Source organism: Bos indicus, chromosome 11 (assembly GCF_029378745.1).
Source record: "Bos indicus isolate NIAB-ARS_2022 breed Sahiwal x Tharparkar chromosome 11, NIAB-ARS_B.indTharparkar_mat_pri_1.0, whole genome shotgun sequence".
In the NCBI taxonomy this organism is placed as follows: domain Eukaryota; kingdom Metazoa; phylum Chordata; class Mammalia; order Artiodactyla; family Bovidae; genus Bos; species Bos indicus.
The window spans coordinates 30,491,021-30,516,574 of NC_091770.1; the positions used below are offsets into that span (position 1 = coordinate 30,491,021).

The 25,554-nt window shown below is 40.3% G+C and overlaps 1 protein-coding gene across 2 annotated transcripts in view; it reads left to right on the top strand.

The window, feature by feature from the left end:
- PPP1R21 (protein phosphatase 1 regulatory subunit 21) overlaps nucleotides 1-25,554 on the top strand; it is a 77,698-nt gene that overhangs the window by 22,785 nt on the left and 29,359 nt on the right. For both annotated transcript variants that reach the window (XM_070798615.1, XM_070798616.1), the window contains exons 4-13: nucleotides 253-354; nucleotides 1,611-1,775; nucleotides 2,336-2,394; nucleotides 3,575-3,669; nucleotides 6,295-6,347; nucleotides 6,827-6,976; nucleotides 9,316-9,417; nucleotides 9,505-9,593; nucleotides 12,111-12,247; nucleotides 21,873-21,965. In XM_070798615.1, coding sequence (XP_070654716.1) covers nucleotides 253-354; nucleotides 1,611-1,775; nucleotides 2,336-2,394; nucleotides 3,575-3,669; nucleotides 6,295-6,347; nucleotides 6,827-6,976; nucleotides 9,316-9,417; nucleotides 9,505-9,593; nucleotides 12,111-12,247; nucleotides 21,873-21,965 — 1,045 coding nt within the window. The remainder of the gene's footprint in view (nucleotides 1-252; nucleotides 355-1,610; nucleotides 1,776-2,335; nucleotides 2,395-3,574; nucleotides 3,670-6,294; nucleotides 6,348-6,826; nucleotides 6,977-9,315; nucleotides 9,418-9,504; nucleotides 9,594-12,110; nucleotides 12,248-21,872; nucleotides 21,966-25,554) is intronic.

The following is a 25,554-nucleotide window of genomic DNA, read 5'->3' on the forward strand; positions in this document are numbered from 1 at the left end:
AAGAATAGTGAGCCTTATCTGTTCTTTTTTTCCTCTCTCTTTTAAGCTTTTCTGCTCATTGCAGTATTTGCATTTCCAACTTATATCACATAGGAAAAGTTAAATGATGGACTGTATACCTTTTGCAGGATTGTTTGACAGCCGTGAACACATAGAAGAGACAAGCTACTAAGGTGATAGAAAATCTGTGTACCTTAGAATGTTTCTCTAAAGGGTGACAGTTATGTGGACATAACTTATTCTTTCCATCAGAAAAGTGGAGAATCTTCTTCTCAGTTGAGTCAAGAGCAGAAGAGTGTCTTTGATGAAGACCTGCAAAAGAAGATAGAAGAGAATGAACGGTTGCATATACAAGTGAGAAAATCTTCTATTTTTCCGTATGAGTTAAAAAATGGGTTGTATGATCTGGAATGTGGAAAAAACAACCCAGGATAGAGTATTTTGTATATGGGTAGGTGTTTTAACGTTTCCTGTGGTTGGTGGGTATGTACGTCACTGTCGTTCATTCGTTTCTAAGATCTCACATTGTAATACGGATGTGTGCTTTGAATATGCACTTGTTCAGAGAACAGCTGAATAGCTTTATATGTTAGTGATACAGAAGTATAATGGGGACTCTTCCTTTTATATAGGACATGTTTAGATGGATTATTTAGATGGGGCTTATCATTTTAATTTGTGACAGTTGGTTTTTGTCTGTTTCCCTTTTAGTCTGTAAGGTCTCACTAGGGTACAGACCATGTCACTTTTTCTGCCCAGCCTCAGAACGGCCTCACTCATGGCACGGCTTCAGATATTTATGGAATGTTGAGTAATCAATGTCTACTCCAAAACAGTCAGCATATTTTAAGAGTCATAGTATAGTGTATTCAACTCTGCCTCCTGTTTTTTCTTGTGTGAAATGGTGAGCATAATCAAACAGTGGAAAATAAATTTTCATTCTTAGTGTTTGAAAATGTTTACAAAATGAACTTTTGACCTCATGAATTTTGGGTGAAGTAGTCATAATTCTTAATTACTGTTGAATTCTCATTGGGCTTCCCTGATGGCTCGGTTGGTAAAGAATCCACCTGCAATGCAGGAGATCCTGGTTCATTTCCTGAGTCAGGAAGATCTGTTGGAGAAGGGATAGGCTAGGATTCTCATTAAGGAAAGGAGCTTTACATTACGCAGGAGTATGTTATACAGGAGTAACATCTGTTTGAATTTTGATTATTTAATTGTAGAAGTTCGCATAACAGTATAGCAAGAGTTGTGCTCAACTGGTCAGTTGAGTTAGTTCTCCGTGTGCCAGAGGTAGGTTGAAATAGAAGTCCATGAGATAGGTTGGGGAAGAAATGTAGGCTTTGAAGTCTGTTTGTGCCTGTGAAACAGTTGATAGTTAGGTAGCCCCTTGAAGCTTCAGGTTCCCCATCTGTAAAGGAGGGTCTGCAAGTAACACCGCCTCTGACCTACTGTGAGGATCCACTGAGCTCTTGCCTGTGCAGTTTCGCACACTGAGCATATGGAACCTTATGGAAGTCACTCAATGATCAGTCACTGCCATTGTTTGCTCTTCATTTGTGTGTATGAGGAGGTTCTGAGAAGAAGACGTGATCTTTTCTTTTCAGTTTTTTGAAGCTGATGAGCAGCACAAGCACGTGGAAGCAGAGCTGAGGAGTCGGCTGTCCACTCTGGAAATGGAGGCGGCTCAGCACCAGGCCGTGGTCGATGGCCTGACGCGGAAGTACATGGAGACCATCGAGAAACTGCAGAACGACAAGGCTAAACTAGAGGTAAGCCCCGCTGTTGGTGAGAGCTTGTTCAGAAATAGTCTGGGCTTTTGTAAATCGTCTGCCTGCTTTGGAGAACAGAAGTTAGGCACTCAAGGCAGGACTGCAGCCTACAGTGTCTACTCAGCGTGTTGTCATCCGTGGCCTGATTCATCTGCTTTTCTTTTTTTCTCACGGACAGATATGCATATAATTTTGGCTAATAGTGGTTGTCATACCACATTTCTAGCAAACAGAACACAGTTTCAAATGAATAGCTATATAAAATTTATAGGGGAAAACCAAAAAGAAAAAAGAGTAGAAAAAATTTTTCACCACTTCCAGGATTTCAAAATGGAAAGCCAAGGAATATAGTTTGGCATAGTTTATTTTTTATTTTTAAAAATTTTATTGGAATATAGTTGATATACAATGTTGTCTTAGTTTCAAGTGTTCAGCAAAGTGATTCAGTTATACATATACATATAGTCATTCTTTTTCAGATTTTTTTCCCCATATAAGTTATTACAGACCATTGAGTAGAGTTCCCTGTGCTATGCTTTTCTTTTCCTTCTAAAATTTAGGTAAAATCTCAGACTCTAGAAAAGGAGGCCAAGGAATGTCGACTTCGGACAGAAGAATGGTATGTGGAAATGTGAATTCCAAGGGGCCCTAAAGTGAGAATCAGAAGACCTGAATTTTGGTTTAGCAGCTTCTCTGTCTCAATTTTCTCACGTTTGCAGTGAGACAGAAGTAGGTCATTTCTAGGGGCCTTTTCAGTTCTTTTATCTCTGGGACCTTAAAAATTCTTGGCAGAGTGGCTTGTGCAGCAGTCCTCAGCCTGCAGATGTTCTGGCGTGGCAGATACCATTCTGGGGCACCTGCACTGAGGACTGGGTGCTTTCTGGGGCAGACTACTCTAAAGAGACGGTCTTCTCATAGTCCAAGGCAGGAAAACTGACTGTTGATCGTGGTGTCAGCCTTTTAATGTTTAGTTGCTAAGTCGTGTCTGACTCTTAGAGACCCCAGGGACTGTAGCTCGCCAGGCTCCTCCATCCATGGGATTTCCCAGGCGAGAATACTGGAGTGGTTTGCCATTTCCTTCTCCAGGGGATCTTCCTGACTCAGGGATTGAACTCACATGTCCTATGTCTCCTGCATGTAGGCAGATTCTTTACTGCTGAGCCACCAGGGAAGCCCAACATTTTAATAAAATGGTACCTTTTAAATAAAATGAGGTTGTGTAATCTAATGTGGAGATATTTATCTGTTAAAATATTACTTATCTCTGGATGGTAAGAGCATGTGCCAACATTTATTTGATAAATGACATATTTTAGGTTTTGATAGGATCAATCAAGTGAAGTTCTTCAATTTAGTTGTACTGAAAATGCATGATGTACCTATAATCTTAATTGAATCAAAACCAAAAATGATCAGATTTTGAGCTCAAGGTAAAAATCTGCTATAATACTTTAAAAAATTTTACTGTTATACTTGAACAAATACTTGTGTTATAAAGAGAAAAATCTATAAGTTTGAAATGGCTCTAAGATGATTTTGAGCTTGGGGAAATAAACTTAAAATTGTATAAGATAGTGGGACTGTGATAAATTCTTTGCAACTTCCAGTTATTCAGCAGGAGTCTCAAGGGCTTTAAAATCAAGACTTAGTATTTTTCTTATCTTCATTTTTTTTTTAAACAACTCTCTACTACCAAGGGTATACAGATGTCAGATAAGCCTGTCAGTCTGAAAGCCTGATACCAGCTATTGAGGTAACATGCAAATGTTGATCATATGGTTTTGTATTTTTTCTTTCAGTCAGTTACAGTTAAAGAATCTTCATGAAGATTTGTCAAGTAGATTAGAAGAATCTTTATCAATCATCAGTGAGAAAGTACCTTTTAATGATACAAGTAGGTATTATGTATAGTTTTCCATTATTTGCAACTCTGAACTTCTTTAGGATAGCCATCTTATTAAAATAGTTTCTAATGTACTTGGCTGAAAACCTCTCTCGCCCAACAGAGGGTTGCTTTCTTTTTGTCCTTTTGATCAGCTTTCACCCTCATGTCTCATAGGGAGATTTTAAGTTGTCACATAACTATTCTGAAGCTAGTCTTCTTGGAAAAAGCCCAAAGCTACATTTTTCAATTGCATGTATTTAACATATCCCAACGTGAAAACCAGCCTGTGCACATAAAGTACCTGAATACTTGTACAAGAAATGCTGATCACAATGGACGGCAAGGTGGAAGAGGAGTAAGGGGATGGGTGGGAGGTGAATCTTCTCTGTCAGATATCTCCTGCCCTTTGGACAATGCGCAGCGCTAGTTCCGGAGCTGACTTGGGTATGCCTGCTTCCCCCTCATCCTGGGAAGGCTCTGGTAATTTACATAACCAAGAGCACCAAAGAGAACTTTAAAAAAAAATTGACTTCTGTGTATGTGTTTGAAAGTGTTAGTCACTTTGTCGTGTTCGACTCTTTTCAACCCCATGGACTGTAGCCCACCAGGCTCCTCTGTCCATTGAACTCACCAGGCAAGAATACTGGAGGGGGTAGCCATTCCCTTCTCCAGGGTAATCTTCCTGACCCAGGGATCAAACCCAGGTCTCCTGCACTACAAGCAGATTCTTACTTTCTGAACTACCAGGGAAGCCCAAGTATTAAGTCAAAATCTTAAAGACAAAGAAAACGGTTTGAAACTTAAATTCAATGTGGTATACATTTTCTTTTTTACAATTATATGATTGAAATTAATTTTTGACTTCTCAATTTTTCTTAGGAAAGACCTAAAAAAAGAGGGAAGAAAAGACAAAAATAGCAGTTTGTTCTAAAACTGAAATCAGCATATGTCATTATCATATCAAAAACCTAAATTCCTCTGAAAACAACACCTGTTACTGCTTTCTACATTAATGTAAATAGTATCAGCATACTTTGATCCACTAGACTTGAATTTGCTTTCCTTGACGTTTCATTTGCTCCTTAATCCTTAGTCATCACATTCTAATCATTTCCGTCTGAATCTCTTTGGGTTTATCCTTTCTTTTCCAGTACTAGTTGTCACCCTATTTTAGGTCTTTATCATTTCACAAGTAGAGTTACTACTTTTAGTTCTGAAATATTTAGAGATTATTTGCTGAAGATCTAAATTTTGCATAGGATATGCAAAAATGTATAAGACAAAAATCTCTACCCTCAAGGAATTTATAGTCCAGTAGGGGGAAAATAAGATAGAGAAATATATGAAATATAAGCTAACTTATTCCATGAAGAACTTCTTGGGGTTTCAGAGGAAGGGTGATTATTGCTGGTGGGATTGTTTGGGGAAACCTTCTGGAAGAAGTGGGCTTTGGGCTGGGCCAGGATGTGAAAGTAGGTTTTATTGGTCAGAGAGGTGAGGGAGAACCAGGGAGGGAATTGCATTGAGTGTGGTATGTAGGATAAAGGTGCTGTCAGGGCCTGGTGGTAGTAATTAGTTAAGTATGACTGGAGGCTAGAGTGGATGGGATGTGGAAGCCAATGATAGGTAAGTTCTGAAAGGGTGGGTGGGACTGGACCCTCAAGTTCTGGGCAGAGGACTTGGGATTTCATTCACAAGGCAGTAGGTTGTTGGAGAAGATTTTAGAAATGTCCCTTTTTAAAGAAAATTATTTATTTATATTTGGCTGTGCTCGGTCTTTACTGCTGCGTGTGCTTTTCTCTAGTTGTGGCAAGTGGGGGTTACTCTCTAGTTGCGCTATGAGGGCTTCTCATTGCAGGGGCTTCTCTTGTTGCAGAGCACAGGCTCTAGGGTGCACAGGCTGCAGTAGCTGCGGCACACGGGCTTAGTTGCTTCTCCCAGGCTCTAGAGCACAGGCTCAGTAGCTCCGAGGCACGTGGGATTCTTCCAGATTAGGGATCGAACCTGTGTCTCCTGCATTGGCAGGCGGATTCTTTACCACTGAGCCACCAGGGAAGCCCTGGAAATGTCTTGATGAGATTTGTGCACTCACTTGGTTAATCTGGCAACAGAGTATAGACTACACTGGAATGGGTGAAGGAGACTGATGCTGTTGTGGTGATAGTCCTGGTGTGCTGGGATGGGGGCTGGAGCCTGAGATGTCAGGAGACGCAAGGAGGCAAGGCAGAGAGAGCAGGCAGTGTGGGGAAAAGACGTGGTGCGGTTGACAGAGATCAGAGAGGCAGATGGGGAGCAGGTTTATGGGAGAGATGAGGAGGTTAACTTGGATGTGGCTTAATAGTCTAACCGATTGGTGTGCATCTCTTTACCTGCTGGTGTGCACATTTGTAAATAAAAGTCTAGAGCTGGGGAGAGAAGCTGATGTTGACCCAGTTGGGATGGATGAGCCCCTCTGTTGGGAATGAGGGTTATAGAGTACAAAGAGGCCTGTGTAGAGTGCACCCCAGTGGTCAGGAAGGGAAGGGGCTGAGTGGAGACGAGCTGGCAAATGGGTGAGCATTTATTATTTCTTAGTTAAGCTCTTTTTCTGTAAATGTAAAAGTGACTTAATGTACATCCATTTTTGTTTTGTAGAATATAGCCAGTATAATGCTCTGAATGTTCCAGTCCACAATAGGAGACATCAGGTAAAGATGAAGTTTTTATTTTCAGTAATGTATATGTCAAACTTTTCAGAAACACCAGTTAGTTGTTTGGGTCTCTGTTTAGTGCACCAAATCATTGCATTTAACTTTTACTTTCTTTTCTCATACATTTAAAAAAATTGTGGAACACGCTATTTTTTGAATTTGTAAATAATACAGATTTTTGCTGTCTCTTGTCTTATAACATTAAAACTGAATTGTGGGATGCACTGATTTTTGTCATACATTTCTTTTAGGTTGGTGGGCTTTGCACTTTAGGTTAAGTAGAAGAGGTATATTAGCCAATATGGATGGCTTTCTACTTTACTTAGATGGTAGTATTAAAATATAAGTGGGAACAAATGAATTTAAGGCATAATTATTTTAGAGTTCAAATGTTTTCTCCAAAAGCAGACTTAATAAAGTTGTTTGGGTGTAATAACCTGATAGTTGACTTTAACTGTATCTTTCTCATTTTAAAGCTGAAGATGCGGGATATCGCTGGGCAGGCCCTGGCTTTTGTTCAAGATCTTGTCAAGGCTCTTCTGAACTTTCACACCTATACAGAACAGAGGATTCAGATTTTTCCTATTGATTCTGCCATTGACACAATATCTCCATTGAATCAGAAGGTACGTTTAACTCAGGATACCTTTTGTCTGCCCTGAACAAATCTGGAGACTTGCTACTTATTAGACTAGTTCTGTGTTTCAGCCAAGTACTATAGAGGATGTGGGGAGAAACTCTAAGTCATAGTCTTTATCGTCAAGAAACAGGGTAAACATGGAGATTCTTATGAAATGGAATAGTGAGGGATATGTTAGAAGACCTAAGTGTGAATAAGTGGTCAGGGCAGTAAGTGAATATGACGTCATCAAGGAGGGGAGACTGCTGTTGGTGGTAGTGTCTGGAAGACTCTGGTGATTTGACTAGGCTTTGAAAAATGAGCATGGTTTGCATAGGAGGAGAGAAGTGGGGTAGGTGTTTTTTCCCTATAAAACTTTTCACCACAAACCTTTTGAAGTTCATAAAAATTAAAGTTTGAAATGCTCTTTAATATCACCATGGGAAAAAGCTTTCAGATGACTTGGGTAAGGAAAATGGACCTGTAGCATTTTAAGGCAGTTATATTTTCTTTTATGCTTCCTATAATATAAAAGCATTTTCCCCGCCCTGGTTCTTTGTCCATTATTTTATTTTTATTTTTTTGTTTTTGGGGCCTTTTTTGGCCATACCATGCAGCATGTGGGATCTTAGTTTCCCAGCTAGGAACTGAACCTGGGCCCCAGCAGTGAAAGCATTGCGTTTTAACCACTGGACTGCCAGGGAATTCCCACCATTATTTTACTTAGCTTGTTACCATGTTATGCTCACATGGTGAGAATCAAATATGTTAATCATAATGGAAATATTTCATTACTCTGAAGAATTCATATTTTTCTCAGTATTTTACCTTTGGTACTTTTATCTCTGAGAGACCCTCTGTGACTTTTCCGTTAAGCCTCTATTATTGAAGATTCAGTAACCATTTGTTAAAAGATGACCAAAGCATTTAGACTTGTTCATAAAATCATAAAGTAGACTTTTATACCTGAGCTTAGAGTTCAACTTATTTTATAGCCCAGAGAGACTGAGTTTCCTAGGGCCATATGTCTGTGTAGCTTGCAGTTGGACTAGTTGAATCACATTTCTGCAAAATGAGACTTTACATTTGTATACACAGAACTCAAAATTTGAGCCATTATACAATATTTAAAAAGCTGAGATATTTCACATGTGAAAAATTAACTTCTTGTTTCTCAATTGTCTCAAAGCTTGGGGGATCTTTTTCTGAATCTGTTCTTCATACTGAATTAGTTCTTCATGAGTATTACAGTATCCATGACAGTTATAAAAGTTTTTATAGTCTCATTTTGATGATAGCTACATTCCTAGAATGTGTTAACCTTGAACATTTTATGCAATGAATATAAGCTGTACTCAAAAGTCTTGTTTTTAAAAAATGAGGTCAGTTCAGTTCAGTTGCTCAGTTGTGTCCAACTCTTTGCAACCCCATGAATTGCAGCACGCCAGGCCTCCCTGTCCATCACCAACTCCCGGAGTTCACTCAAACTCACGCCCATCGAGTCGGTGATGCCATCAAGCCATCTCATCCTCTGTCGTCCCCTTCTCCTCTTGCCCCCAATCCCTCCCAGCATCAGAGTCTTTTCCAATGAGTCAACTCTTCTCACGAGGTGGCCAAAGTACTGGAGTTTCAGCTTTAACATCAGTCCTTCCAAAGAATACCCAGGACTGATCTCCTTTAGAATGGACTGGTTGGATCTCCTTGTAGTCCAAGAGACTCTAAAGAGTCTTCTCCAACACCACAGTTCAAAAGCATCAATTCTTCAGCGCTCAGCTTTCTTCACAGTCCAACTCTCGCATCCATACATGACCACTGGAAAAACCATAGCCTTGACTAGACGGACCTTTGTTGGTAAAGTAATGTCTCTGCTTTTAAATATGCTATCTAGGCTGGTCATAACTTTCCTTCCAAGGAGTAAGCGTCTTTTAATTTCACGGCTGCAATCACCATCTACAGCGATTTATGTAAACAGAAAAATCTGTCCTACAGTTTTGACTCAAATATCAAATCTTTTTTTTTTTTAATATTAACTTGCATCCCTAATGAAGAAGTGGTTGTTTCGGAAAGAAGGCCTATTGGTGGTGTGTTGTTAATAGTATCCCCTCCCCACTTGCCTCATGCCCAGTTGTTAATTATATCATCCGTCTGCTGGTTTGTCACTTTGCCATGGAATGGGCACTTGGGTTTAGTATCTGAGATTGTTAGAGGGAACTTTGTGTAAAAGTCAAATTTCCCAAAAAAAAGTTTGCAAAAGTATTAAGGTTTATAACTCAGTGGGTCCATTTACAGATGTTTTGATATCCTTTATTTTCCAGTGACTTAACTCAGAATTCTTCTCCTATTTAGTTCTCACAGTATCTTCATGAAAATGCATCTTACGTCCGCCCTCTTGAGGAAGGAATGCTTCATTTATTTGAAAGTATTACTGAGGATACTGTAACCGTCCTGGTAATTTACTTCTGCTTTACTTCTGGAAGTGGGAGTGCTTCTTTATCAAACAAAATTATTAATCTTGAAATTGTTTTTCTTTTCCAGGAGACAACTGTGAAATTGAAAACTTTTTCAGAGCATTTAACCTCTTACATATGTTTTCTTAGGAAGATTCTTCCTTATCAATTAAAAAGGTACTTACTGTTCTGGGCCAGGGAGCTTGGGGAATTGTGAGGTGTCATCTGAGCTGTGCTGGAGTTAATAAAGTAACAACTTGTGCCTCTTGAGCTCTGCCTGACCTTTTTGCACTACAACCAATTTGGATGTTTGTGAAAAAGGAAAATCATGGCTTGAGCAGCACAAACTTATATTTAAGAAAACTGAATTGTAGTTTCTCAGCTAGAGTTTCTTCAATAGTTTTGAACTGTGATCAGTGCAATAACCATGTAATGCAACATGAACCAGTATTTTTAGTGATTGTGAATGACACATTTATTAAAGGAAATAGTTTTGGGTATTGTTACCCTTTTACTGAAAACGTCTAGATGGGGGTAATAATAGTTAACCTCTATATTTGAATCTGTAATCCTTAGGTTTCTTTTAAATAGTATGCTGTTTTTACTATTGGTGATTTAAGTTATAAAATAAAAACTGTACATCCTCCAGCCCTCATAGGATGAGTCATTTAGTAACCTTAAATATTGCATCTTAAACATTCCTGAAAAGGCAAGAGAAAATAATTTATATAACTGGAAATTTGAGACTACTGATTGTATATTTTGATACTTTTGATGTAAAACTACAAAGACTCCTAATTCATCTAAATCTTTTAATCCTGAGATCTAGTCTTTAAAAAAGGCGAAGAATAATGCAACTGGAAATAAGAGAAATAAGAACATATATGTACTATTATTGATATGTATTATTATTGTTGTTGTTTATTCCCTAAATCATGGCTGACTTTTTGCAACCCTGTGGACTGTAGCCTGACAGGCTCCTCTGTCCTTGGGGATTCTCTAGGCAAGAATGCTGGAGTATGTTGCCATTCCTTCTCTAGGGCATCTTCCCGACCCAGGGATTGAACCTGTCTCCTGCATTGCCAGGCAGATTCTTTACTGCTGAGCTACCTGGGAAGCCCATAGGTATTATAGTAGATTGCAAAACAAGGTTTAGGAAAAACATAGATGAAAAGCTTATAGATACTGAAAATATACAAGTAATTGTAGTTTTTTAGTCCTTATAAACTAAAGTAGTAGGTTTAGCTTTTCAAAAATATGAAATTTTGTTATTAAAAAATTTATGTATGTTAAGAACCATCTTATTTCCTAATTCTAACCTAACAAGGTATTTTAGTAACTGAATTCTGTGATTTGTGCACATGACAGAATTTTAGGGCTCAGGGAATTATGAGCTCATAATTGTGAATTATAGTTTCCTTCAGATCCTTAAATGTTTTAGTTCAGTATAATTGAAGTTTTTCTGAAAATTGACTCTGAAAGTTTAACACTGAATTGAATATACCTTATTGATTCGGCTTATGTTTAAAAGATTGTAAGAACCATTGTAAAAGTGGTGTTTACTACTTGAAAGAGTTAATGCATTTTTATTTTATCTTAATTTATTTTTTCACTATTACATTTTTAGAAACGCTGGGTAAGTCCTTTCTTGATCTAAGATTCCTATTCTTGGGAATGTTCTGTCGCATACGCTTTCAGCCCTACCTTATCAGATTTTCATGTATTTTAGGCAATTTTTTTGCCATTGGTTTAAATACCACTCTAGTTGGCAAGATAACATGTTCATTAGTAATAAATGGGTTTAGTATTGAATGAAGCTGTCTGCTATAAATAAATAGAGCAGAAGTGTCAAGGTCAAGGGAATGGATGTGATTCTTGATATCACATCACAAGCATATCATTCTTGTGCTAATAACTTTTCTAGCTTTGTGTAAAAAGCATTTTACTTGATTATTGCACATTTTAATAAGTACTCTTAAGAGTCTACATAGTTTTTAACCTTATAATTAAGTTTTCCCAAGCACCATTTAAAATGGAAAATGGTTATATTTTTATGAATGTTAAGGAATTACTTTTATATTGCGCTTATAGATTGGTTTTTCCAATCTGTCTGACTTTTGAAATTACATACACTTCCCTGGTGGCTCAGTGATAAAGAATCCGCCTGCTAATACAGGAGACGGGTTCAATCCGTGGGTCAGGAAGATCCCCTGGAGAAGGAAATGACAACCCACAACAGTATTCTTGCCTGGGAAATCCCACTACAGAGGAACCTAGCGAGCTACAGTTTATGGGGTCACAAAGAGTCGGACATGAGTTAGTGACTAAACAACTCACTGAAAAAGGTTTCTTACTGATTCTCTCTCCCAGTTCCTATTTAATTCTCTTTAGAAATTCAGCTATGAAGTATTTTTCTCCTGAAAATATTTTGAAGGAAGCATTTTTGTGCTGCTCTCAGGATGGAAGACAGTGAGCACCTTTTCTTCCATTTAGTCGTCTTTTGCTTCATTGGCATTGGAGGAAGCCAGTGTGTACATGATGATATAACAAAATGGAACCTTGTCAGTGAGCTCAAGTTTCTTTTTTTGGTTCATTCTCTCTTTGGATATAGATGTTTGACAATTTAGGTAGTTTCTTATAGCTGATTGAAAATCATTTGGGATGCTCACTTTTATAAACTCTGCCCATTCCTAGCCTAGAAGAAGAATGTGAAGCTTCCCTTTGCACGTCCGCATTACGAGCCAGGAATCTAGAGCTGTCCCAGGACATGAAAAAGATGACAGCTGTGTTTGAGAAGCTGCAGACTTACATTGCCCTTCTTGCCTTGCCAAGTAAGTGTCTTTGTTACTCATGGTTCAATGTGAAGAACTTAGAGTACAAAAAGTTGGAGAAGGGAGGCTGTTTGGCATGTTTGAGTGAGAAGAGCCTAGGATCTGGGACCAGAAAAACTTGGATTCATATCCTGCAGCCCTTTATACATTTATGGCCTTGGGCAAATCGCTTTACTTTTCTGCTTCTGTTTTCCCACTTATAAAATGAAGGTAAATGAGTTAAATTAAGAATGTACAGGGACTTCCCTGGTGGTCTAGTGACTAAGACTTGTTGTTCAGTCACTCAGTCATATTGTGACCCCATGGACTGCAGCACTCCAGGCTTCCCTATCCTATCTCCCAGAGGTTGCTCAAACTCATGTCCATTGAGTCGATGATGCCATCCAACTGTCTTATCCTCGGTCTCCCCCTTCTCCTCTTGCCCTCAATCTTGCCCAGCATCAGTGTCTTTTCCAGGGGGTCAGCTCTTCACATCAGGTGGCCAAAGTATTGGAGGTTCAGATTGGAGGTTCAGCTTCAGCATCAGTCCTTCCAGTGAATATTCAGTGTTGATTTCCTTTATTATTGACTGGTTTGATCTCCTGGCTGTCCAGAGAACTCTCAAGAGTCTTCTCCAGCACTATGGTTCGAAAGCATCAATGCTTTGGTGCTGAACCTTCTTTATGATTCAGCTCTCACATCCGTACATGACTACTGGAAAAACCATAGCTTTGACTATACAGACCTTTGTTGGCAAAGTAATAGCTGTGGTTTTTAATACGATGTATACGTTCGCCATTGCTTAGAAGGCTCTTCTATCTCTCCTTGCTATGCTTTGGAACTCTGCACTCAGTTGGTTATATCTTTCCCTTTCTACTTTGCTTTTTGTTCCTCTTCTTTTCTCAACTATTTGTAAGGCCTCCTCAGACAACCATTTTTCCTGCTTGTGTTCTTTTTCTTGGGGATCCTTTTGGTCACCACCTCATGTACAATGTTGCAAACTTCCTTCCATAGTTCTTCAGGCACTCTGTTGACCAGATCTAATCCCTTGAATCTGTTCATCATCTCTACTGTGTATTGATTTAGGTCATACCTGAATGGCCTGGTGGTTTTTCCTGCTTTCTTCAATTTGAGCCTGAATTTTACTACAAGAAGCTGATGATCTGAGCCATAGTCAGCTCTAGGTCTTGCTTTTGCTGACTGTATAGATCTTCTCCATGTTTGGCTGCAAAGAATATAATCAATCTGATTTTAGTATTGACCATCTGATGATGTCCATGTTTAGAGTCCTCTCTTGCATTGTTGGAAGAGGGTGTTTGCTATGACCAGTGCATTCTCTTGGCAAAATTCTGTTAAGCCTTTGCCCTGCTTCATTCCGTATTCCAAGGCCAAGTTTGCCTCTTATTTCAGGTATCATTTTGTACTCCAAGGCCAAACTTGGCTTGTTACTCCAGATGTCTCTTGACTTCTTACTTTTGCATTCCAGTCCTCTATGAAGAAAAGAACATCTTTTTTTGGTGTTAGTTCTAGAAGGTCTTGTAGGTCTTCATAGAACCGTTCAGCTTCTTTGGCATTAGTGGTTTGGGCATAGACATGGGTTTACTGGGATGCTGAATGGTTTGTCTTGAAAATGAACTGAGATCATTCTGTCATTTTTGAGATTGCATGCAAGTACTGCATTTTGGACTCTTTTGTTGACCATGAGGGCTACTCCATTTCTTCTAAGGGATTCTTGCCCACCCTTAGGTTTTCTTTTGTTTTATACTTTTAGTTCTTACATTAGGTCTTTGGTCCATTTTGAGTTAATTTTTGTATATAGTGTGAGGTAAAGGTCCAGCTTCATCTTTTGCATATGACTGTCCAGTTGTCTCAGTACCATTTATTGAAAAGACTGTTTCTTCCATATTGAATGGTCTCGGCACCCTTGTTAAGAATTGATTGATCATCCTTGTCTGTTTACCCTATATCTCTAATGAACCTACCAATTTCCTCCTAATTACCTTCAGCACAGGTGCCATTATTTTTGAGGGTACCCTTGGGCTTGAACTTATCCGTAGTCTGTTGTGAATAAAGTCAATTCCTTTGGGAAGAGATTCAGAGTTTTCTGTTTAAATAACTCTTTCTCCCTTGGGTTAAAGCCCTGAGCCATAGTTCTGTGCTGGGGGTGAGGACAATGATATACTTCTCTTAGAGTGACATCCCTGTAGGTATAGCGGAGTACTCCATGGAGAGGGTAGCAGCCCCCAGTCGCTTCTACTTGCCTCTTTCAGCGAGGAACTCCTTTTACTGAGCTGGAGCCAGGGTGTTCATGGCCACAGATTCTCAGCATCCCACAAGTCAGGGCTGGGTGAAAGAAGAGAACCCCCACCCCTGAGTCATACTTAACTAGAATTTAGCCTCAGCAACAGGGAGCTGAGAGCAGGATTAGGAATGAGGCTCTCTACTGAATTAGGGGCGAGGGAGTCTGGTGTTCTTTGCTGCACTCTCTGTACTGGGATTGCTAGCTCACTGACTGGCCAGGGGTAGGGAGTGGGTTCTGGTTCAGATACCACAGATTGTTGTTGTTGTCACTGAATTGATACAGATTTTCTTGAGTAACTGTTTCTTCATTAGCTGGATGCCCTTAAGATAATTTCCAGAGTTTTAAGTGGTTGTTATTAAATAATTTTCATCAGTTGGGCTGGAGAGTGGATATGAGGAGCTTGCTTATGCTGTCATGCTGGAATTAGAATTATGATGTTTGAATAACAGTGTTTTTAGTGATGTTCAGCAAACAGTAATATGTAGGGAAAAGAACAAAATGAGAAATGTGTTCTGTAGTAACAGGTGAAATTCACAAAGACGTTTCATTTCATAGAGATCATGAAAGACATAATCCTGCAGTTTAATTTTGATTCTTAACCATTACTAACTGTGGACATGGGGGATCCAAATCCATTTCAGTTCAGTTTAGTTCAGTCGCTCAGTTGTGTCAGACGCTTTGCGACCCCGTAGACTACAGCACACCAGGCCTTCCTGTCCATCACCAATTCCTGGAGCTTACTCAAACTTTTGTCCATTGAGTCGGTGATGCCATGCAACCATCTCGCCCTCTGTTGTCTCCTCCTCCCACCTTCAATCTTTCCCAGCATCAGGGTCTTTTCAAATGAGTCAGTTCTTCACATCAGGTGGCCAGAGTATTGGAGTTTCAGCTTCAGCATCAGTCCTTCCAGTGAATATTCAGGATGGATTTCCTTTAAGATGGACTGGTTGGATCCCTTTGCTGTCCAGGGGACTCTCAAGAGTCTTCTCCAAAACTACAGTTCAGAAGCATCAGTTCTTTGATATTCAGGTTTCTTTATAGTCCAACTCTCACATCCATACATGACTACTGGAAAAACCAAAGCTTTGACGAGACAGACCTTTGTTGGCAAAATAATGTCTCTGCTTTCTAATATGCTATCTAGGTTGGTCATAACTTTTCTTCCAAGGAGCAAGCGTCTTTTAATTTCATGGCTGCAATCAGGATATTCAGTGCTTTTTGAGCCCCCAAAATAAAGTTTGTCACTGTTTCCATTGTTTCCCCATCTATCTGCCATGAAGTGATGGGATCAGATGCCATGATCTTAGTTTTCTGAATGTTGAGTTTTAAGCCAACTTTACTTTCCTCTTTGACTTTCATCAAGAGGCTCTTAGTTCTTCTTTGCTTTCTGCCATAAGGGTGGTGTCATCTGCATATCTGAGATTATTGATATTTCTCTCAGCAATCTTGATTCCAGCTCATGCTTTATTCAGTCCAGTATTTCTCATGCTGTACTCTGCATGGAAGTTAAATAAGTAGGATGACAATATGCAGCCTGGACATACTCCTTTCCTGATTTGGAACTAGTCTGTTGTTCCATGTCCAGTTCTAACCATTGCTTCTTGACCTGCATACAGATTTCTCAAGAGGCACGTCAGGTGGTGCCTGATTCCCATCTCTTTAAGAATTTTCCACAGTTTGTTGTGATCCACACAGTCAAAGGCTTTGGTGTAGTCAATAAAGCAGATGTTTTTCTGGAACTCTTTTGCTTTTTCAGTGATCCAACAGATGTGGGCAATTTGATCTCTGGTTCCTCTGCGTTTTCTAAATCCCTGGAAGTTCACAGTTCATGTACTGTTGAAGCCTGGCTTGGAGGATTTTGAGCATTACTTTGCTAGAATGTAAGATGAGTGCAGTTGTGCAGTACTTTGAGCATTCTTTGGCATTGCCTTTCTTTGGGACTGGAATGAAAACTGACCTTTTCCAGTCCTGTGGCCACTACTGAGTTTTCCAATTTGCTGACATATTGACTGCAGCACTTTTACAGCATCATCTTTTAGGATTTGAAATAGCTCAATTAGAATTCCATCACCCCCACTAGCTTTGCGCACTTGACTTTGCATTCCAGGGTGTCTGGCTCTAGGTGAGTGGTCACACCATCGTGATTATCTGGGTCATGAAGATCTTTTTTGTACGAGGAGTTCTGTGTATTCTTGCCACCTCTTCTTAATATCTTCTGCTTCTGTTAGGTCCATACCATTTCTGTCCTTTATTGTGCACACCTTTGCATGAAATGTTCTCTTGGTATCTCTAATTTTCTTGAAGAGATTTCTAGTCTTTCCCATTCTATTGTTTTCCTCTATTTCTTTGCATTGATCAGTGAGGAAGGCTTTCTTATCTCTCCTTGCTGTTATTTGGAACTGCATTCAAATGGGTATATCTTTCCTTTTCTCCTTTGCCTTTGGCTTCTCTTCTTTTCACAGCTATTTGGTTGTCCTCAGATGACCATTTTGCCATTTTGCATTTCTTTTTCTTGGTAATGGTCTTGATCACTGCCTCTTGCACAATGTCATGAACCTCCATCCATAGTTCTTCAGGCACTCTGCCTATCAGATCTAATCCCTTGAATCTATTTGTCACTTCCACTGTATAATCTTAAGGGATTTGATTTAGGTTATACCTGAATGGTCTAGTGGTTTTCCCTACTTTCTTCAATCTAAGTTTGAATTTGGCAATAAGGAGTTCATGATCTGAGCCACATTCATCTCTTGGTCTTGTTTTTGTTGACCGTATAGAGCTTCTCCATCTTTGGCTGCAAAGAATATAATCAGTCTGATTTCAGTATTGACCATCTGGTGATGTCCATGTGTAGAGTCTTCTCTTGTGTTGTTGGAAAAGTGTTTACTATGACCAGTGCATTCTCTTGACAAAGCTCTATTAGACTTTGCCCTGCTTCATTCTGTACTCCAAGGCCAAATTGGCCTGTTACTCCAGGTATTTCTTCACTCTTACTTTTGAATTCCAGTCCCCTATAATGAAAAGGACATCTTTTTTGGATGTTAGTTCTAGAAGGTTTTCTTGGTCTTTGTAGAACTGTTCAACTTCAACTTCTTCAGCATTACTGGTTGGGGTGTAAACTTGGATTACTGTGATATTGAATGGTTTGCCTTAGAAACGAACAGAGATCATTCTGTCATTTTTTAGATTGCATCCAAGAACTGCATTTCAGACTCTTTTGTTGACTATGATGGCTACTCCATTTCCTCTGAGGGATCTTGCCCACAGTAGTAGATATAATGGTCATCTGAATTAAATTAATCCATTCCAGTCCATTTTAGTTTGCTGTTTCCTAAAATGTTAATGTTCACTCTTGCCATCTCCTCTTTGACCACTTCCAATTTGCCTTGATTCATGGACCTAACAGATCTTCCCTGTAGCTCAAAGGGTTAAGAGTTCTCCTGCAATGCAGGAGACCATGGTTTGATTCCTGGGTCAGGAAGATCCTCTGGAGAAGGGGATGGCAATCCACTCCAGTATTCTTGCCTGGAAAATCCCATGGACAGAGGAGACTGGTGGGCTATAGTCCGTGGGGTCACAATGAGTCGGACACCACTGAGCAACTAACACTAACTCTGTGGACCTAACATTCTATATTCCTATGCAATATTGCTCTTTACAGCATTGGACTTTGCTTCTACCACCAGTCACATCCACAACTGGGTGTCGTTTTTGCTTTGGCTCCGTCTCTTTCTTCTTTCTGGAGTTATTTCTCCACTGATCTCCAGTAGCATATTGGGCATCAAACAACCTGGGGAGTTCATCTTTCAGTGTCCTGTCTTTTTGCCTTTTCATACTGTTTATGGGGTTCTCTAGGCAAGAATACTGAAGTAGTTTGCCATTCTCTTCTCCAGTGACCCACATTTTGTCAGAACTCTCCACTATGACCCGTCCATCTTGGGTGGCCCTAGACACCATGGCTCATAGTTTCATTGATTTAGACAAGACTGTGGTCCATGTTATCAGATTGGTTAGTTTTCTGTGATTGTGGTTTTCAGTCTGTCTGCCCTCTGATAGAGAAGGGATATGAGGCTTATGGAATCTTCCTGATGGGAGAGACTGAGGAAGAAACTGGGTCTTGTTCTGATGGGCAGGGCCACGCTCAGTAAATCTTTAATCCAATTTTCTGTTTATGAGTGGGGCTGTGTTCCCTCCCTGTTGTTTAACCTGATGCCAGACTCTGGTGGAGGTAATGAAGATAATGGTGACCTCCTTCAAAAGGTCCCATGCAGGCACTGCTGCACTCAGTGCCCCTAACCCTGCAGCAGGCCACCACTGATCCACACCTCCATTGGAGACCCCTGGACATCCCCGGGGAAGTCTGGGTCAGTCTCTTGTGGGGTCACTGCTCCTTTCTCCTTGGTCCTGGTGCACACAAGGTTTTGTTTGTGCCCTCCAAGAGTCTATTTCCCAGTCCTGTGTAAGTTCTGGCAGCTCTATGGTTAATGGCGACCTCCTCCAAGAGGGCTTATGCCATACCCAAGTCTGCTGCACCCAGAACCTCTGCCCCTGTAGCAGTCCAGTGCTGACCCCGTACCTCCTCAGGGGACATTCAAACACAGTTCTGTCTCAGTCTCTGTGTGGTCTCTGTGTCCTGGTATGCACAGGGCTTATTTGAACCCTCTGAGCATCTCTGGCAGGTGTGGGGTTTGATTCTAAACACGATTTCGCCCCTCCTACCATCTTGCTGGGGCTTCTCTGCCCTTTAGTTCAGTCACTCAGTTGTGTCCGACTCTTTGCGACCCCATGGACCACAGCATGCCAGGCCTTCCTGTCTATCAACAACTCCCGGAGTTTACTTAAACTCACGTCCATTGAGTTGGTGATGCCATTCATCCATCTCTTCCTCTGTCGTCCCCTTCTCCTCCCGCCTTCAATCTTTCCCAGCATCAGGGTCTTTTCCAGTGAGTCAGTTCTTTACATCAGGTGGCCAGAGTATTGGAGTTTCAGCTTCAGCATCAGTCCTTCCAATGAATATTCAGGACTGATTTCCTTTAGGATTGACTGGTTGGATCTCCTTGCAGTCCAGGGGATTCTCAAGAGTCTTCTCCAACAGCACAGTTCAAAAGCATCAATTCTTTGGAGCTCAGTTGGAGCTCAGCTTTCTTTATAGTCCAACTCTTGCATCCATACATGATTATTGGAAAAACCATAGCTTTGACAAGATGGACTTCTGTTGGCAAAGTAATGTCCCTGCTTTTTAATATGCTGTCTAGTTTGGTCATAACTTTTCTTCCAAGGAGTAAGTGTCTTTTAATTTCATGACTTCAGTCACCATTTGCATTAATTTGGGAGCCCAAAAAATAAAGTCTGTCACTGTTTGCATTGTTTCCCCATCCACTGGCCATGAAGTGATGGGACCAGATGTCATGATCTTAGTTTTCTGAATGTTGAGCTTTAAGCCAACTTTTTCACTCTCACTCATGAGATACTCCACGTCCAAGGTCAGAGAAGCCTCAGCAAGACAGTAGGTGCTGGAGCTGTGGCTGCACAGCATTGGAGCAGCTGTGAGAAGATACCCCACGTACAAGAGCAAAGGGGAAGCCCCGGCAAGACGGTAGGAGGGGTGAGTTCACATTTACAATCAAACCCCATTCCCGCCAGAGATGCTCAGAGGGCTCAAACAAGCCTTGTGTGCACCAGGACCCAGAAACCACACAGAGACTGAGGCAGAACTGTGTTTGTGCGTCTCCTGTGGAGGTACAGATCAGCAGTGGACTGCCACAGGGGCAGGAGCTCTGGGTGCAGCAGACTTGGGTATGGCATAAGCCCTCTTGGAGGATGTCACCATTAACCCCACCATAGAGCTGCCAGAACTTACACAGGACTGGGAAATAGACTCTTGGAGGGCACAAACAAAACCTTGTGTGCACCAGGACCAAGGAGAAAGGAGCAGTGACCCCACAAGAGACTGACCCAGACTTGCCCAGGAGAATCCAAGAGTCTCTGGTGAAGGCATGGGTCGGCAGTGGTTGGCGGTGCCTGCTGCAGGGTTAGGGGCACTGAGTGTAGCAGTTCCTGCAAAGGACCTTTTGAAAGAGGTCACCATTATCTTCATTACCTCTAACATAGTTTGCACCCAGGTAAATAACAGGGAGGGAACACAGCCCCACCCATCAACAGAAGATTGGATTAAAGATTTACTGAGCATGGCCCTGCCCATCAGAACAGGACCCAGTTTCCCCTCAGTCAGTCTCTCCTATCAGGAAGCTTCCATAAGCCTCTTATCCTTCTCTATCAGAGGGCAGACAGACTGAAAACCACAATCATAGAAAACTAACCAATCTGATCACATGGACCACAGTCTTGTCTGAATCAATGAAACTATGAAACTATGCCATGTACGGGTCGTGGTGGAGAATTCTGACAAAATGTGGGTCACTGGAGAAGGGAATGGCAAACCACTCCAGTATTCTTGCCTGCTGCTGCTAAGTCGCTTCAGTCATGTCCAACTCTGTGCGACCCCACAGACTGCAGCCCACCAGGCTCCCCCATCCCTGGGATTCTCCAGGCAAGAACACTGGAGTGGGTTGCCATTTCCTTCTCCAATGCATGAAAGTGAAAAGTGAAAGTGAAGCCCCTCAGTCATGTCCAACTCTTAGCAACCTCATGGACTGCAGCCCACCAGGCTCCTCCGTCCATGGGATTTTCCAGGCAAGAGTACTGGAGTGGGGTGCCATCGCCTTCTCCAGTATTCTTGCCTAGAGAACCCCATAAACAGTATGAAAAGGCAAAAAGATAGGACACTGATAGATGAACTCCCCACGTCAGTAGGTGCCCAATATGCTACTGGAGATTAGTGGAGAAATAACTCCAGAAAGAATGAAGAGACGGAACCACAGCAACACCCAGTTGTGGATGTGACTGGTGGTAGAAGCAAAGTCCAATGCTGTAAAGAGCAATATTGCATAGGGATCTTCTTTGTGAGGTCCATGAATCAAGGCAAATTGGAAGTGGTCAAGTAGGAGATGGCAAGAGTGAACGTCGACATTTTAGGAATCAGCGAACTAAAATGGACTGGGATGGATGGATTTACCTCCGATGGCCATTATATCTCTGCCCCTGGACGTGAAGTATCTCCTCACAGTCGCTCCAGTGCTGCACCGCTGTCGCTCCAGATCAGTTTAGGTGTCTGTAATCATCACCATTCTGTCTGCATGTGTCTGCAGGAATTTTGAGAGCCATTATGTTCAACATGTCACAAGTGATACTGATTCTCTTCCCAAGGGTGGAGAGAAGATGGTGGGCTCAGTGTTTTGGGTGAAGTCCTCTGGGACAGTGCTTAGGTCTGTGATCTTGGTTTCCTAGGTACAGAGCCAGATGGACTCCTTCGGACAAACTACAGTTGTGTGTTAACAAATGTTGGTGCTGCTCTGCATGGATTCCATGATGTCATGAAAGGTGAGACTTGAAAAAGAACATAAAGAAGCTTCGTCCCTTTTCTGAGATCTGCCTGAATGAGATTTAAACAAATACTGCCAAGGCTAATAGACCCTAGATAAAGGCTTAGTAGCATTTGGCTTACGTTAAAGTACACAGCTTACTGCCTTCTGCTTTTTCCATCTGCTTCTTTCCTGAAGGTAAACAAAGTACTGATGAGAAACCCTTGTGTGCAGAACTTGAGCCAAAAATACATTATACTGATTTAAGGGAGGTGTATGAATTTTATCAAGTCAGACATGCTATTCAGAGGCATTTAGCAAAATACCGCACTTGTTAGAGCCCAAGCATGAAGGGACTGAGGAAACAAAGGTGTAAAGTTCCTGGAAATAATGTACTGGTTTTCCACCCTCCTGTGCATTTTTTTGTTGAGAGTACCCATTATAAATCCTGTTTTGTTCAGGAGAAACTTACAGACTGAAGGTCTGTTTTTAAACTTTCATCAGTTTTTGCTTGCCGTGTGCTCCTAAGAATACGCTTGTCGAAAGGCATTTCTTTTGCTTCTTAGCATATGATTCTGAGTCCTGACTTTTTAATTTATATCTCTGCATGGCTTTTGGTTTCTTTCCCCTCTCTCTTTTCCTTTTGGTGGCTATTGGAGTAGGAGCAGAAAGAGAGGGCAGAGCAGTTATTAAGGACTATTGGAAGTAGAGCTTCCCTTGTAGCTCAGTAGGTAAAGAATCCACTTGCAATGCAAGAGACCTGGGTTCGATTCCTGTTTTGGGGAGATCCCCTGGAGAAGGAAATGGCAACCCACTCCAGTATTCTTGCCTGGAGAATCCCATGGACAGAGGAGCCTGGCAGGGTACAGTCCATGGGGTCGCAAGAGACAGACATGACGTAGTGACTAAACCACCACCTTTGGAAGTAGCCCAGGTACCTAGATTTTTCACTGTGGTATTTAATGTATGGTTAGTGACCAGTTAATGGTTTCACAGAAAATATATTTTAAAAACTTAAGATTTTGTCGGATTGCATATATAAAATGTGTATATTGGGGGCCCTTCTATAAACTGACACATAACCTGTGTTGCTGGGAATCTATCTTAGTCCCAGTAGTATTACCTAATACCGCCTTAGTCTTGAGAATGGTCCTTTTTGAGGCTTGTCTTCAATTATAAGGAACTGTAGAAGTCGCTGTACTTCTGGAGCTAGCTCTGGTTGCAGAAATCACAGCTTGCATAGACAGATTTGGTGGCAGGTAACGATAATGAGTCCCAACGCTGCAGAACCTAGTCTGGTCCATAGAAAGCCCAAGGGACTAGAACTTTTTTCCCGTGCAGCTTTTGATTTGGGGAGCTCAGACTTAACCACAGTCTTCTATTCCAGAACTAGGCCATTGAAACCACAAACTGCTCTGTGACTACAGATTCTTTGGTTTTGTTTCCTAAGTTTTCCTGTGCTAATATTATGATTTGTTCCTACTAGTATTTTCTCTAGAATTTTGATAAAGGAGGGGCTAGAGCCATGGAGGGGGGCTATCCATTGAGAAGGATCTTAAAGCTTTATTTACATTGAAAAATCTTGATTTTATTTATATTTCTATAAATAATAATAATGTGTTTCTAAGTTTTCTGAAGGTGCTTTTGTTCATATGTGGCATTAGATGCTGAGTGGTCCAAATCAAAGGATGCTGCTGTTACCATTTGTCAAGAGCTGGTGGAGATTATGGGAGGATCAGAGGCCCCCTAAGCCCTCTTTGTGCCTCTGCTTGTTTCTGTTCTTGAAAGTGTACATAATATAAATTTAAAATATTGGGAAACATGAAGAATGGTTGGCAAGCAGATTATGGGCTCTTGCTGATAGGTTTACAGTTCAAATCTGTCTTCTTACCTAGTTGGAAGAGTGTTGTGTATCTCTCATATCTCTCAGAGTCAGCATTAACTGGCATTAACAGAATAAACTTTGTTTTTAAGAGAGCTCTTATTTCAAATCTTTTCCCTTGATCCTTTGCCTTGCATAATTGCTTGGTCCAAGTTGGGAAAAAGGAAGGAAGGCAGGCAAGCAAGCAGGCAGGCTGGTCCTAATATAAAAAGTGAGAGAGAGAGATTTATAAAAATGTGTGTCCTACAAGGAATTAAAATGGGAGTGAATTAATCTTTTAACAAGTGAGAATTGTTTGATCTTTAGTCTCAAGTCTAAAGCAGGTAGACTGATAGGAAACATTAAACAAAAATAAATCTCTAGTCTAGGTCACATGATTTCCTTGTTCTTTTTGAAGTTAAAATTTAACGTCAAGGAACATCCTAAATAATTAAAATATTTAGATTCAATAAATAAAGAGTAAACAGTTGAATGGGGAGAATTATTATAGTCAAACTACAGTAGCTTTGATCCACTAGAAGCCATGGGAGGGTTCTTAGTATTATACATCTTTTATAAGTATTTTAATTACCTATACAGTCAGCCAAGATTGCCTGCCAGCCCAGTTGTATTATAGCATTGTATACAGACAGTAAAATATTGAGTAAAACTTTCTGTGGTGTGTAGAAAGATGATGTCTACTTTGGGAGCTAGCAAGTTCAGTATACCAAAAATGTCCAGCATTCCAACTGAATTTTTATTCACTTGGCTGTCTTATGAATTTATAGAAGATAATCATTTATTTTTTAAAATATATTAGACATAATAGTAATGTACCAATTAGTTGGTTTCTTCACTGTGACAGCTGTACCATATTAACATAGGATGTTAACCATAGTGAAAACTGGCTAAGGGTATCTGGAAACTCTGTAAATTTTTTATAAATCTAAGCCTATCCTAAAAGCTTTTGTATGTAACAGTTTACATATATTTGTATATATACATACAATGTATATAAATAACACAATTTCTTAGCTTTAAATTTTAGAAAAAGAAATTTCATAAAACAGTGATTTTATGCTAAAAATATTATGATCATACCACGTTAAATCTTTCTAGTCTTTAATAAATAAATTTAAATTGTGCTGAAATATCATGGTTATACCACGTTAAATCTCTTATTTCTAAATAGTCTTATTTCCTCTTATTTATCTATAGTCTAAAATCAACTAAATTTCTTGATTCTGAATAAATGAAGGTCTTCGTATACATGCCTGCTATAACAATTAATTTCCATGTCTTGTGATCTATTTTTCGCTTTGTTGGTAGTGATAATGCTGTTGTAACTGAAGTAGTCTAAAAATTCAAAAAAATAAAGAAATAAAAATTCAGAGGAGGCTGTATTGTAAGCTCTTTATTATTTACAAATATAGTTGTCCTTCCTCACAAATCAATGTTGTCTTGCTAATTCTGTTCCCCCTTATTTTCAGGATGAAATTATTTTATTTCTCAGAGACCCAGAAAACCCCAAGTTTAGCTGTTTGGCGAGTTTTACCTACTGCTGTTTCTCTCTACATGTTTCTGTCTAAGCCTCTCTTCTATGCTTTTAGAACCACAGGCCTTTGTTGTAATTTTCTTGGACTGGAGGCAGTAGAATGTGAAGCCAGACATTGCAGTGTTCAATCCTTATTTGGCTGTGCAGACCTTTCTTATTGTTAAAGTATGTTCTGGCAAACTGGTTAAGATC